We start from the raw sequence: 14,207 nt of genomic DNA, 5'->3' as shown, positions 1-14,207 counted from the left end.
ATCACAGAAGGGTCCAACAAGTTTAAGCAAATCCCTAGAAATTTGCCTCGCATCTCTCTCCTCCCCCTCCCCCACCACCACACACACACAATGGACAGGACGCTGGACGGTAGGAGGACTGGAGGAGGGGTCTGTCTGTGGGTGTGGGTTGCCTTTGGCCCGGTTCGTTTAGAGAAATCTACAGGAATTTATGAGAGAAAAATACTGTTTCGAATAAAAAAAACGGATTAAATTGGGTTTAAGGACACGTGAACAAGGCTACAAGCAGGACTGCAGGTCTGCAGGAGTGAGGTGTAGCAACATGCACGTCAATCGTTGCGGAAGAGGGGGGCCCGAGGTTGCTTTGACACCACAGGAGAGTGCGGGTATATTTTTTGGTTATCGCTGCTTCTCCGATATTGGCAAAAAGAACCGCATCAGTACCTCACGGTAAAAATACCACTACTACCACCACCTCGCATCGGACGAACAGGTGATCGATCTTCTGTGCAACAAAGGGGAGCGAGCTAAGCTAGCAAACCCAAGTAGCATGTCCACACCGCACGTTGGACGTGTCGGCCGGGCAACGGGAGCCTCTCCATGCATGTTCCCCGATCGGCAGAAGCAGAATGTGGTGGTGGCGGTCCCTGCTCTGCTCGGATCTAGACTAGATTGTGGTTGCACTAGCGCTGTAGCTAGCAGCACGTGTTATGGCAAAGCGCACAAGACACGATCTACTCCGTACAGAAGTGTTGTTGTTGTACTCGTATATTCGATCGTCCGCTGAATTAATAAATAATAAAAATAAATAAAGCCCTAGGCTAAAAAAAAGTAATAAAGCCGGCCATAGGAGGGCCACTTCTCAAAGTTGCCGGTGCCAATGCCAACAGGGCGCCGTGCATGTTTGATTGTTTGGGCACAGCCGCACAGGTGAGGTGTGGTCACCTTGCATTGCATTGCATGCATGAGTGACTTGACCATTCCACGGGTCAGGGGTTGGGCTGGGCTAGGCTGGGCCACCACGAGAGTGTACACTGTATACATCAGCAGCCAGCCAATGTAGGAGTGACGAGACCCCACATACGAAATTGGCTCCAATGTACTATCTTTTTGTTGGGAGACGAGCTTCGGCTCGACTGGCCAGTAGGTGAGGCTTAAGGCCTCCGCCTGCCGACCGGAGTTCGAGCCCCGCTGTGGGCAAAATTCTCGGTACCCACTAAAAAAAATTCTCTCGTCTGTCTCGACTTTCCTAAAGCACAGGCAACGGACCGGTCCACTCACAGGGTAACGGGCCCCTGTGTAAGGGCGGGACACGGTGTTCGGGGGTTTTCTCGGCCTGCGTGAGAAGGTCTTCTTCCTTAAGTATAAAGTTGCGAGGGCTGTCTGCCCACCGTAGGCCGAGTTTTTTTTTTACTATCTTTTTGTTACGCATCTCATATATTATTATGTTTACATGCAAATTAAAAACAATATATCTAAAAAGATTAAGACAACCTACAATTTAAAACGGATGAAGCATATATAATGTTTTAGCATGCATCGTGTTGCTTCCACCATAGTACAAAAGCTTAGCATGCATTTGATGTGTCATGCATTGGGGGTGGCGATCTGGTGGGTGACATATTGAGAAGTGAGAGGACGCGAGGGGTGGCCCATCATAGTCGTAGGCAGGTGCGGATCCAATGGTGGGACGGACAGGGGCTTGAACCCTCCTACCGCCTCCCGCGTAACAAGCTCTCATTGAGCTCCCCCTTTTATAATTTGTGTGGAAGAAGGAAGAAGAAGGGAAGGAACAAAAAGGGAGGAGAAGAAACGAGAAAGAAGCAAGACATCCCAGGCTTCATCCACCACTGCTCAGAGGAGATCTTGGCGGGGCATTTACTAACAAGGGCGACAGTGATCGGTCAGTTGGTCGGTCTCGTGCGCATGCAGCCAAGCAGGCCCATACAAACTAGCTCCAATCTGACCCCCAACACAAGCTCACGATTCCCCCAGACTCTTGGGCTACTTAGAGCAACTTCACCCCATCTCTTATATTGTGTCTTCTACTCCCTCTATTCTAAATTATAAGTCACCATTTTGTATATTGCGCTCGCTCTCGCCGCCTACTACCCCTACCCATTCCCGGTGGGTGCTCGCCCATGGCGCCGCTAGGCCCCGGTGGCGGTGACAACCCTCTTCCGTCGCCATGGAACTCCCGGGCCTCTCCTTCTGCCTAGGTTTTGGAGTCAACAGTAATTTCTAACAGAGTTCACTTCCTAGGGCTTTTTCACTGTCGTTAAAAAGATATACTACGTACGTATATTAGTAGCCTGTTTGGCTAGGCTTATACGATCGTGGATTATAAGCTGGAACAATATTTTTCTCTCACACCAAACCAACCAAATCAGTCAGCAGTAAACAATCGACGATCGTTTATGGCGAAACGAACAAGAGTGCTGGAAACCGGCCGGCAAGTTTAGATGCCTCATCATTGATGAACAAGAATAACTAGCACGGAGGGCATGCGGTCAACATATACTCCGGCCTCCAGTTAATTATTTATATAGAGGACACATGATTAAGTTAGTGGCTATGTGTCCCTATAATGCGGAACGAGAGATTTGCTAGCTAGCTAGCGTTTTGCCTGATAGTGATGCTGCTCGATCGAGCTTGTTTTGGCGCCTTGCTCGAACATCCTTCCTCCCACCGACATGACCCGCAGTTCCAAAGTGACTGTCGGGATGCTCTTGCATGGATCATTAGCACCCCTCGGAATGCCCACCCAGCTAAAACAAGAATTGCATGGCTGCTGTCATGTTGCATCGATTGTGTCACTCGTGCGTGCTCGTGCAGGTGCAGTGCATCTGTGCATGCATGGATAGTGGACTTGCCCGGTCACTCAACTGTCTCCAACGACATAACCTAAACGCGGCACCTATTCTATTGTTTGGGTCACGGCACAGGAAAAAGTCACGGACGCAAAACTTGCCTTCTCCAACAGCCAAGAAGGCCTCTACGTCGCGCCCATCGACGACCATGGAGCGAGGAATGGCGTCGTCCACGGCCTCGCTCGGCGCCGGGCCCGCACTGGCCCCACCCGCCCACGCGCGGCGCGTTGCCCGCGCCGCCGCGCGCTCCCGCGCTTCCTTCCTCCTCTGTCTGATGGTTGCCGCCCAGGAGCCCTCCAACCGCCTGCGAGCTGACCGCCGGCACCTTGCGCCACCGTCCCAAGGCCGCCGCGCCGCTCAGAGATGGAGGCCCGCCGCTCGCCGCGCCGGAGCCGAGCGTCACCAGGAGCCCCGCCCCTCGCCTAGGCCAAGGCCATCGCCATCGCCCCTCTTCTCTGTCTCTTCCCCTCTGCTCTTCTCCCTCTGCGCCCTCCGCTATTCAGCAGGCTGACGCCGAGCGTTGCTGCTCTGCCGGCGCGCCTCTTTCTCTCTGCTCTGCGCTCGACGCCCACCACGGTCGCGCACTCCTGCGCCGAGACTCCGGCCGCGACGCACCAGCGGACTGCGAGCTCGTTGTCTGGGACCCCGCCACGGGCCGCCGCACGGACCTGCCCCGCCTCCCCTGGTCGCCCTACCCCTATAGCTGGAACGCCGTGGTGCTCTGTGCCTCCGCGGCCACCACACCGCCTCGCCGCGGGCCCACCACAACGGCGCCGGACATTTGCGTCGTCTCCCTCGCGAGACGCTTTTTTGCCTTTCGATGTGGCTGGTACGCAAAATGCGTTCTTTGTTTGGGTGCCCCGTCGGAGGTCGTTTTTTTCTACAAAAAACACTGTGCAGCACCTATTTTGGGTTTAGGTGGTATTGTTGGAGACAGTCTAACAGCACACAACGGTGATATCCATGGCAGCATGCATGGAATTCTCATCTGGTCTAATTTAGAATTTCAGGTCAAATTCAATATATAAGAGACTGTTTGATACAACAGCTAATTGTTAGTTAGCTAAAAACTTTGACTTTTTAAATTGCCTTTTGATCTGTCATTATGGGTCTGATCGGCTATGACAAGTCACACTACTACAAAAAAAAATCTTTTGTGAGGCGTTTTGAAATAGGCCTGTGAGGCGGGCAGGATTTTCAACATCCTCGGCCTAGCATTAACCGAGGCTGTCATTTTTTTATAAAACGAGGCGGTTATAACAATCCCTCACAAAATTAATTAACCGAGACGGACAGCTTAAAATGCCCGCCTCGATTAATATCAATTAACCGAGGCGGTTGGTTAATACATTAACGTACCGAGGTAGGCATACTATAAGGCCCACCTCGGATAATACTGGCCCATCTCGGAGCCCAAACAAGCCATCTCGGCCCGATAGCGTGCTCAGTGTATATATACCACACTTAGCCACTTAGGGTTTCATTCCAAACTCTCTCTCAGCCACTTAGCCTCCTCCCTCACCCGATGTGCACCGCGGCCTCTCTCTCTCACCGGCCCCTCCTCCCTCTCTCTCAACCACGCCGGCGCCGGCCCCTCCTCCCTCTCCCTCAACCACGCTGGCGCCCCCTCTCCTCCCTCCCACCATAGCGACGCCCTTCCTCCCTCCCACCACGCCGGCGTACCACCTCCCTCTCCTTCTCACCATGGCGCACGCGGCTCCAACCTCTTACCCGGCGGCAGATCCGGCCCCCACCTCATCTCTGGTGGCGGACCCGACTGCCACATTGTCTCCGGTGGTGGATCCAGCCCCCACCTCGTCTCCGGCGGCGGATCCGGCCGCCACCTCATCCCCGGCGGCGGATCCGGCCGCTGAAATGTCCTATAAGGCTAGAGGAGGGTGAATAGCCTATTTAAAAATCTACAAACCGACTAGAGCAATTTGATTAGTATAACAAATAGCAAAATACAAACTTGCTCTAGCTCTACAAGGGTTGCAAGCCACCTATCCAACAATTCTAGTTGTTATGATCACTAGGCACATAATTTACAAGGTCACTACTCACTAAGAGCTCTCACAATTGCTACACTAAAGAGCTCCACTAGATGAACTTAATCCACAAAGCAAGCTCTCAATTCTAGCTACACTAAAGAGCTTGTTATATCTAGTTTGCGGAAATATAAATGAGTAAGTGAGGTGATTATACCGTCGCGTAGAGGAGTGAACCAATCACAAGATGAATACTTTATCAATCACCGGGAGAATACCAAAGGGCAAGAGACAACCAATTTTCTCCCGAGGTTCACGTGCTTGCCAACACGCTATGTCCCCGTTGTGTCGACTAACACTTGGTGGTTCGGCGGCTAAGAGGTGTTGCACGAACCTCGTCCACATAATTGGACACCGCAAGAACCTACCCACAAGTGAGGTAACTCAATGACACAAGCAATCCACTAGAGTTACCTTTCAGCACTCCGCCGAGGAAGGTACAAATCCCCTCACAATCGCCGAAGATGGCCACGAACAATCACCAACTCGTGTCAATCCTCCTCCGTTGCTCCAAGCTATCTAGGTGGTGGTAACCACCAAGAGAAACAAGTGAATCCCGCAGCGAAACACAAATACCAAGTGCCTCTAGATGCAATCACTCAAGCAATGCACTTGGATTCTCTCTCAATCTCACAATGATGATGAATCAATGATGGAGATGAGTGGGAGGGCTTTGGCTAAGCTCACAAGGTTGCTATGTCAATGCAAATGGCCAAGAGAGTGAGCTTGAGCCGGCTATGGGGCTTAAATAGAAGCCCCCACGAAATAGAGCCGTTGTACCTCTTCACTGGGCACAACAGGGGTGACCGGACGCTTCAGTCAAATCGACCGGACGCTGGACCTCAGCGTCCGGTCACGCGATGCGTGCCACATGTCCCCTCTCTTCAAATGTTGATCGCCTGATCTCAACGGTCAAGTGATGACCGGACGCAGCAGCTTAAAGTGACCGGACACTGAACCCCAGCGTCCGATCGTTTCCAGTAAGCATCCAGAGACGATGCTCGACCGGACACACCCAGCGTCCGGTCACACGACAACTCCCCTGTGCGCTGCCACGTCAGCAAGACCGGACGCAACCTTCCAGCGTCTGGTCACTAAGTGACCCAGCGTCCGGTCAGAGACTGACGCCAGCGTCTTCATGCTTCACCTGACCGGACACGCCGGTCCTACCGAGACCAGCGTCCGATCACTTACAGTAACCTCCGTCTTTTCTGTCTAGGGCGCCGGTGGCACCGTCGGACTGTCCGCACTCTCTCTGCTAGTGAAGTTCCTAACCCTTGCTCCAATGTGCCAACCACCAAGTGTATCACCTTGTGCACATGTGTTAGCATATTTTCACAAACATTTTTAAGGGTGTTAGCACTCCACTAGATCCTATATGCATATGCAATGAGTTAGAGCATCTAGTGGCACTTTGATAACCGCATTTCGATACGAGTTTCACCCCTCTTAATAGTACGACTATCGATCCTAAATGTGATCACACTCGCTAAGTGTCTCGATCACTTAAAACAAAGTGGCTCCTACTATTTATACCTTTACCTTGAGCCTTTTGTTTTTCTCTTTATTCTTTTCCAAGTTCAAGCATTTGATCATCACCATGCCATCACCATCATCATGATCTTCATCATTGCTTCATTACTTGGAGTAGTGCTATCTATCTCATAATCACTTTGATATACTAGGTTGGCATTTAGGGTTTCATCAATTAACCAAAACCAAACTAGAGCTTTCAGCCGCCACCTCGACGGCGGCGGCGGCAGATCGGGCATGTAGGGGCAGCGGTGCGGCTCCAGCGAGCGGTGGTGGATTCCGGGCCAGATCCCGACGGCGAGGTGACCCGATGAGGTGGCGTGTGCCCGGATCCGGCTGTGGGAGGCCGGCTAGATCCGATGGCGGTGCTCCCGGCGGCGGCGGTAGATCCCGACGGGCGGGATTGGTGGGCCACTGGGCTTGTGGGCTGGATTTGTTTTTTTTGCGAAATTCATTTACCGAGGCGGGCAGTTTGCCCGCCTGTGAAAACCCACCATTTACCGTGACCTTTCCTCCGAGGCGTTTGTTTTGCCCACCTCGGAAAACCGTTTCTGACTGCCTCACAAAAGATTCCTATATAGTAGTGTCATTCGATACAACAAAACAATTCCCTGGTCCCGACTCCCTATATCACTGCTGTTGGTCACTCAAAAAGCCATGCTTCCGAAAAAGGCGCCCCATGGCAGAAGTACCCCTATTCTCTTCGCACTTTTAGTACTCCCTCCATACTGGTAATTCAAGTCATTTTTTACAAGGCTTGGATCAAACATTAGGAATTTAAATCATGAATAACTTTTAAGTTGTTGAGTTTAGAAATGTGAAAACTATATGAATAGATTTGTCTTGAAAAGTATTTTTATAAAAATATACATATATCACTTCCAATAAAATATTTTTATTAAAATAAGAAGTCAAAGTTATGCTTTGGAGACCGTGTCGCTGTCCAAAACGACTTGAATTACCAATATGAAGGGAGTAATAAATTTAACTTGCTAGCTTATGTGAACTTGAGAAAATAAAAATACAGTAACCTAACATGTTATTAATATAGAAAAAATATTTGAACATAGACACATGAATCATAAGAAAGGGTGTGAGCTTAATTAGCTAGCTAACTTACCATTCTCTCTCATTTTAATTGAATAAAATAGCTAGTATACTATGCGCTAGTTGTTTTAACATTGTTGGAGCCGCCCTAAATCATTTTTTTTTGGAATTGTCTTAATTTGAAATGAAGGGAGTAGAAAAAAGGACCAAAATTCCTGGAATAATGTTTGAGTAATGGAATGCTACAAGTATTGTTATCTTTGCTAATCTTATATATGTATATATAATTCTCTAATTTTTGTTGTTGATAATAACTCTATTCTAGATTCCTGGCTCTACACCTTTGGACAGAGATGAACAACCATCGTCCTCGGTCCTCCCCATGTAACCTCACATTTTTTTTAGAAAATAGAAAAATTCAAACCTCTGCGGTCTCAGTGTCTCACACGATAATGTAACCTCACATGAAGGACTTTTCTAGAGGCTAAAATGACCCATCTGTCCTCTAATAGGGAGATTCTCATGGAAAAACAGGCATCAAGCCCATTGACACTACGTTGGACAAGCATTGTATTTTCCATATTTGCATTGCACCTGCCACCTCTCTCTGTCTCTCTCTCTCTAGTCTTTTTCAGTCTCTGTCTCCACGCACCAGCAGGGGTACGGATGAAAACCAATCGGATACAGATATCATTGATATTACATTTATTTTTATATTTCTATCCGGATTCAGATTTGAATGCGGATAATGTCAATCACGCGGATAGGATACGATTGGATATCGACATCGTAACTATGCGATTTGAGTATTCGAATACGGATACGATATCGAATGTTAAATATCCGGACTCGAATACTGACATATTTGAACCCCTCTAAGCGAATACGGTCGGAAAATATTTAATCCCTAGGCAGGGGACAAAGACAGTGGTCCATTGCAAAGTGAATCACAACTGCATCAAACAACCAGGTCACAGCAACACGACTGGAGAGTTTGGACCGGAGCTGGGAGTGTGCATCACATGCCGGTCAGGTCAAAACTCAAAAGCAAGACAGGGACACACACACAGTTTACAGCTACATGCATGTAACAAACCATGCATGGAAACTCTCAAGTCTCAACAGCTGCTAAACACCAAACAGGCAGCTGAAAATCAATATGCATTGCTAATAACATATTCAGTCTGGGGCTATTTATATATATTACTTATATATCGGTGTGGAAGTGTATGCAAGTAACCCTTGTTACAGCAAAATACAAAATTGGTAGCCACCTCGTATGGGCCCCGCTGCAAAGTGTGGGCCCCACTTACCAGTGCCTACCTAGGCCGGCAACAAGGGAACTGCTTTACAACCGTCTCTCCGTCTCCCTCCATCATCATCAAGACATCAACACACACAACTGCCTTGAGATGGCCATGGCCCTAGCAAAGCTGCTAGACGGATCAAAAGGCCAGGCCCTTCCCCAAGCAACCGACCAACCAGCTCTCGTCTGATCTCTACAAGGCTAATCATCATTAAGACTATTATAACACGCTAGTACTAATTAATAGCCACCGAAACCATCACTGCAACCGCTACTACTAGCTAGATATAGCCAGTGATAACGAGCAGCAAGGGGGGGACATGAACGAAGTTACGAAGCGCTTAGGCCAGAGGGGACCTGTGGGGGGCACCCTTCCTCCTGTTGCCGCTACCGCCGAGCGACAGCACGATCTGGGGGAAGAACCCTCCCCCTTTCTTCCTCTTGGCCGCCTCGCCCCCGCGCCGCGCACCGCCATAGACCCTAGCCTCACCGCCATTGTCGCTTGATCCCCCGCCGCCGCCATTGCCATAGTGCTGCGTCGGGTCCTCGAGGGTCGAGTTCGGGGTGACCTGCCCGCCGTCGGTGTCGTCGTCGAGGTCCGAGCTGTCGACGCGGAGGTTCTCGAACCTCGGGAAGGCGAGGCGATCCGGGTCCGCCGCCGCGGCGCCGGAGCCGTAGTACTGCAGGATGTTGGACAGGTCCCCTCCCTGCATCATCACATGATCCACCTGCGTATATGCAAATCATGTGACATGTGTTGCCATAAGTCGTCATCGTGGAATTCAGCATGCCATGCATCCTCACTGAATGATATGATGATGCACCATGGCCATGGGCGATGATGTAACACTTGTGAAAACAACAAGTCCTTTGTGGTGGTTTGTTACCTTGCAAGAGAGGGAGCAGAAGTGGAAGGGCTCCTGTAGGATCCTGTCACATGTGAGGCAGATGTTGCCGGAGCCCTTGAAAGGCCTGGACTGAGGCCTCGGCTTCAGGAAGATCACCTTGGCACTGTTGATCGTGTAAGTCTGCACAGTCACGTCACAGAGGGAATCATTAACAGTAAATCATCAGCTACAATAAAAATTCAAATCTGCAAGCACTATCACACCACAGTAGCAGTGATACTGCAAGTCTGCAATGCTTAAAATCATTTCAGAAATGGAACCAAGAATCCTTAAGCAAGGTGGCTGATGATACAATACAATAGTGGTTTTTGAAAGGAATCACCTGAACACAGGAGCAGTCGATGAGCTTCTCGAGGTCGTCGAGGCGGACGACGTCATGGTACACGTAGCGCCGCACCTAATTCCATACCAGCAAAAAAAAAACTAAAATAAACAAGATACATACTTAAAACGAAGCCAGTCTGCCTCGAGGTTCGTGCTAGACATGTTTAGACAGGCAATAATCCTGGATTTTAAGATAATGCAGGTAGTACAGCAGCAGTACAAACTTGGGTTGGGCCACAATGGCCCATGCTTTGACCGGCCGGGCAGCAGTACCACCTCCAGTCGTGATCTTATCATGGGAGACCCCCAAAACCCACCCGCAGTGACGAAACTGCCCTTAGAGGATCTGTCCTCTAACAGGAAAATCCAACGCACAGGATTGGGCGTATATATCCACCATGGAGAGAGAGAGAGAGGATGAGAGCCCCCCAAGGGAAGAATAGTGTTGATGCCTCTGTTTGGTAAAAAAGAGGAGGCGCGTAGTTACCGCGCGGGCGCATACGGTAAATCTGCTTTGCCCTGCTGCCCCCCCGGCGGTAACAACTCCTTCCAAGAAGATGAAAAGTAGAAAGCGGGATTCGATTTTTACCGGGGGCGCTGCAGGCGGCCGCGCCAGGACGAGCAGGAAATGTTGCTATACATGGCAAAACAGTTTGGATAACCAGGCCTATTAATGGAAGCTCGCACACAACAGGAGGGCGATTACGCAGAGAATCCAATCCGATCCGAGGGGGGATTCGAATTCTTGCTGCGACTAGCGTAGCATCCGAGGAGACGAGACGAGATCACCATGCATTGCAGAGGGTGAAAAAGAAGCCACAGAGACAGAACCTTGCTGCGACTACCTCTCGTAGACTTAAAAAATAACTAATTACACCGTTTACGACTAATTTGCTTGATGAATATTTTAAACCTAATTAATTCATAATTTAACAATAAAGTGCTACCGTAAATTATGTTAATGATGGATTAATTAGGCTGAGTAGATTCGTCTCGGGGTTTATTGACGACTTTCTGTAATTTATTTATTTATTAGTATTCAAACACAGCATGCGAGTTTCTGGTATAACATCCGACGTACCTTCCTAAAACTTTAGGAGCTCGATCTAAACAAGACCCGACCCAAGAGGATAAGATCAAACAAGCACACACAGCATGAATGCTCTGGTGTGGAAATTTTCACCGCGCAGGCAGCCACAGGCACATGGCTATTTCCGTCGAAAGGCCAAGGAAAGAGGCAGCGGTAACTCCCCACAGCTTTTTGTCTTTTGGGTTCGACTCGCAGCAGCACCAAGTCACCAACAACTCCTGACCGGATTAGTTGCAAGAAAGGAGAAAGGGGGAAGAAATGGGAGCGACAAGACAAGCTCGTGAGAGACCGAGAGAGGGAACCGGATGAAATGATTCACTACATGCACGGGAAATAATTCGAATTTGTACGCTCCACCCACCCGAAAAAAAAAGTTTTACCACGCATAACTAACGCCCGGCGAGGTGCCATGTTCGCTCGGGGTCGTTTGGCTAATAATGGGTTCGTTCGCTCTGAAAAAGTACTACTCTCTCCGTCCCAAATGGTAAGTCATTCTAAAAATTTTGGAGAGTCAAAACTTCTCAGTTTAACCAAAATTATAAAAAAAATTACAAAGATTTATGACATCAAATAGGTATACTATAAAAATATAATTAACAAAAAATCTATTAGTACTTAGTTGATATCATAAATGTTATTATCTTATTATATAAACTTAGTCAAACTTAAGATGCTTTGACTCCAAGATTCTTGGAATGCCTTACAATTTGGGATGGAGGAAGTACTTGTTAGTCGAAAAAGTCCAAGCGAACGGGGTGGAATTTGTACTAAGTACTACCTTACATACACACAAAATCTATTACACGGGTAGGTAGGTAGGAGAAGGAAATTACCACGATGAAGAAGTAGTACTGCTGCGAAGCGAAGCATGCATGGAATTGGTGTTGGTGCGCAAATTAGGCGACGGTTATGGCAGGACCCAATCAGCGGCCGCTCGCTCTAAACCCAGATTAATCAAGGGAGCGGCATGCATGCATGGTGATGGATGAGATGAGCATGACCCAACCCAACCAAACCAAACCTCGCAAGGCGACAACGGAGAGGACCGGGAGCAAGTACAGTTTAGCAACAACTCGTACGAGGGAGATGAGCAATTAGCAGCGTATCCTCTGCTCTGCTGGGATTTCCTTTCCTTTCGTTTCCCTTTCCCCCACACAGACGAGACGAGAGCACGCATCAAATCAAATCATACGAAAATGGTAGGGGAATTAGGCTAAGGCACCGTTTAGTTCCCAAAAAATTTTGCAAAGTACCCGTCACATCAAATCTTGCGGCACATGCATGGAGTACTAAATGTAGACAAAAAAAAAAAAAAACTAATTGCACAGTTAGATGAGAAATCGCGAGACCAAACTTTTGAACCTAATTAGTCCATAATTAGACACTAATTACCAAATAAAAACGAAAGTGCTACAGTACTCAAAACCCAAAAATTTTTGGATCTAAACACACCCTAAACCGGGACCAAATCTAAGGAAGGAGCAGCGCGTGAAAAGACAGCACACGACAAAACAAAAGCGAGATACACATCCATGCCATGCACCTCCTCTACTTGTAGTAGTATCCATGAGGAGGAGAATAAATAAAGAAATTGATTGATTGGTACTCCCGTTCCCATCCATGCACAAGAACCGAGGCCTCCAGCAATAACCCAAAAGCTGCTGCCTCCTGCCTGCCCCCGGCGGTGTTAATCCAACAACAAGCAGAGGAGAGCACGCAGCAGTGAGAAGGAGTAGAAATTTTTGGATGTCAGATCGACCGATCATCCGAAGGAGCGAGTGGAGTGGAGTTCGTATAGTACGATCGTCTCTCTGTACAGTGGCAAGACAGATAGAAGTATCTGGTAGCAGGCACCAGGCAGGTGCATGCCATGCCATGGCAGGAGAGGGGAAGGAGGAAGAGGAGACGAAGGGGAGACGAGACGAGACGAGAGGAGACTGACCTGGAGGAGCGGGTGGTGGCGGTGCGCGGGGGCGCAGTGCGGGCAGATGCTGGCGCAGCAGGCGAGGCAGAAGATGTTGCGCTCGTTCTTCTTGCGGGACTCGTGCGCGGGGCACGCCACGAAGAAGCTCTCCGCCACCAGCCCGGACACCCACCCGGCGGGCGCCATCCCCATCCACCGAGACCGAGATCGATCGATCTCCCGGAGGCCGCCTCCGGGACGGGACGGATCTCTCCTCCTCCCTCCTCCCACCTGGGCTTGATTGATCACTCCCTCCGATGTCCGTGCGACCCCTCTGGCAGCACGCAGCAGGAGGCAATTCTGCCCGCCGTGCCGACCCCGGCCCCCCCTCTCCCCTCCTCCCTCCCTCTCGCTGGGGCGCTGGGCTGGTTTGTTTAGTAGCGGACCGGACCTGCGGTGGTGGTGGTGCAAGGCAGGCAGGCAGGCAACGGCGCAGTAGTACTAGTACGTGTGCCTTGTCTCGTAGCTGCGCTAACTTCGCGCCCGCGGAGGGAGAGAGAAACGAGACGAGAACCAGGAGAGAGGGGGGATGCCAACGACTTTTCGCTACATCCATTGGGTTGGAGACTACTCGTATTTATGAGAGAGAGAGAGCCCTAAAATGATCTTCCATAACGGTTCTTCCATCCTAATTTTAGAGATAAAAATGATCTTATCTCGATCGTAATTGATACATGCACGGCTGGCTGGACGGAGCCAGAGTCAATGCTGCCGAGGCTACGGCACCGGTCTTGCGCTTCTAGAACCTCGCACCATCTAGGCCGTGTTTAGTTCACGCACAGTACCGTTTTGTTTTTATTTGATAATAATTATCCAATCGTTGACTAATTAGGCTCAAAACGTTCGTCTCGCAAAGTACAACCAAACTGTGCAATTAGTTTTTAATTTCGTCAACATTTAGTACTCCATGTATGTACCACAAGTTTAATGTGACGGGGAATCTTCTTTTTGCATAGTGTCAAATTCTGGAATTGGGAGGAACTAAGGGCCTGTTTGGAACGCAGGAATTTCACAGGAATTGCGCAGGAATTTCACAGGAATCAGTTCATTTTCACAGGAAAAAGTACAGGAACGGGAAAAAATCCCGCATTCCAAACAGGGCCTAAACATGGCCCTAGTATATAAGAGAAAGATGGTCT

General features: G+C 49.3%; 1 protein-coding gene across 1 annotated transcript; it reads right to left on the bottom strand.

Annotated features, from left to right (window-relative positions):
* Positions 1-8,621: 8,621 nt before the first annotated feature.
* Positions 8,622-13,566, bottom strand: LOC136471257 (protein RGF1 INDUCIBLE TRANSCRIPTION FACTOR 1-like). Its single transcript, XM_066468987.1, has 4 exons — positions 13,048-13,566; positions 10,014-10,088; positions 9,671-9,811; positions 8,622-9,511 (listed from the first exon to the last, which is right to left on the bottom strand). The coding sequence occupies exons 1-4, from the start codon at positions 13,219-13,221 to the stop codon at positions 9,125-9,127; spliced, it is 777 nt and encodes a 258-aa protein (XP_066325084.1). The 5' UTR covers positions 13,222-13,566; the 3' UTR covers positions 8,622-9,124.
* Positions 13,567-14,207: the final 641 nt, after the last annotated feature.

The sequence above is a fragment of the Miscanthus floridulus genome, chromosome 8 (genome assembly GCF_019320115.1).
Source record: "Miscanthus floridulus cultivar M001 chromosome 8, ASM1932011v1, whole genome shotgun sequence".
NCBI classification, from domain to species: Eukaryota; Viridiplantae; Streptophyta; class Magnoliopsida; order Poales; family Poaceae; genus Miscanthus; species Miscanthus floridulus.
Note: the sequence above shows the minus strand (reverse complement) of the source record. Positions and strands in the feature narration are given on the sequence as shown.

What these genes read in the sequence shown, in the direction of transcription:
- LOC136471257 (XM_066468987.1), bottom strand. Translation starts at nt 13,221, where the DNA reads ATGGGGATGGCGCCCGCCGGGTGGGTGTCCGGGCTGGTGGCGGAGAGC. An exon ending in GCCACCACCCGCTCCTCCAG is followed by an intron (nt 10,089 to 13,047) that starts GTCAGTCTCCTC and finishes GTATGGAATTAG; the next exon opens with GTGCGGCGCTACGTGTACCA. An exon ending in TCTGCTCCCTCTCTTGCAAG is followed by an intron (nt 9,512 to 9,670) that starts GTAACAAACCAC and finishes GCATATACGCAG; the next exon opens with GTGGATCATGTGATGATGCA.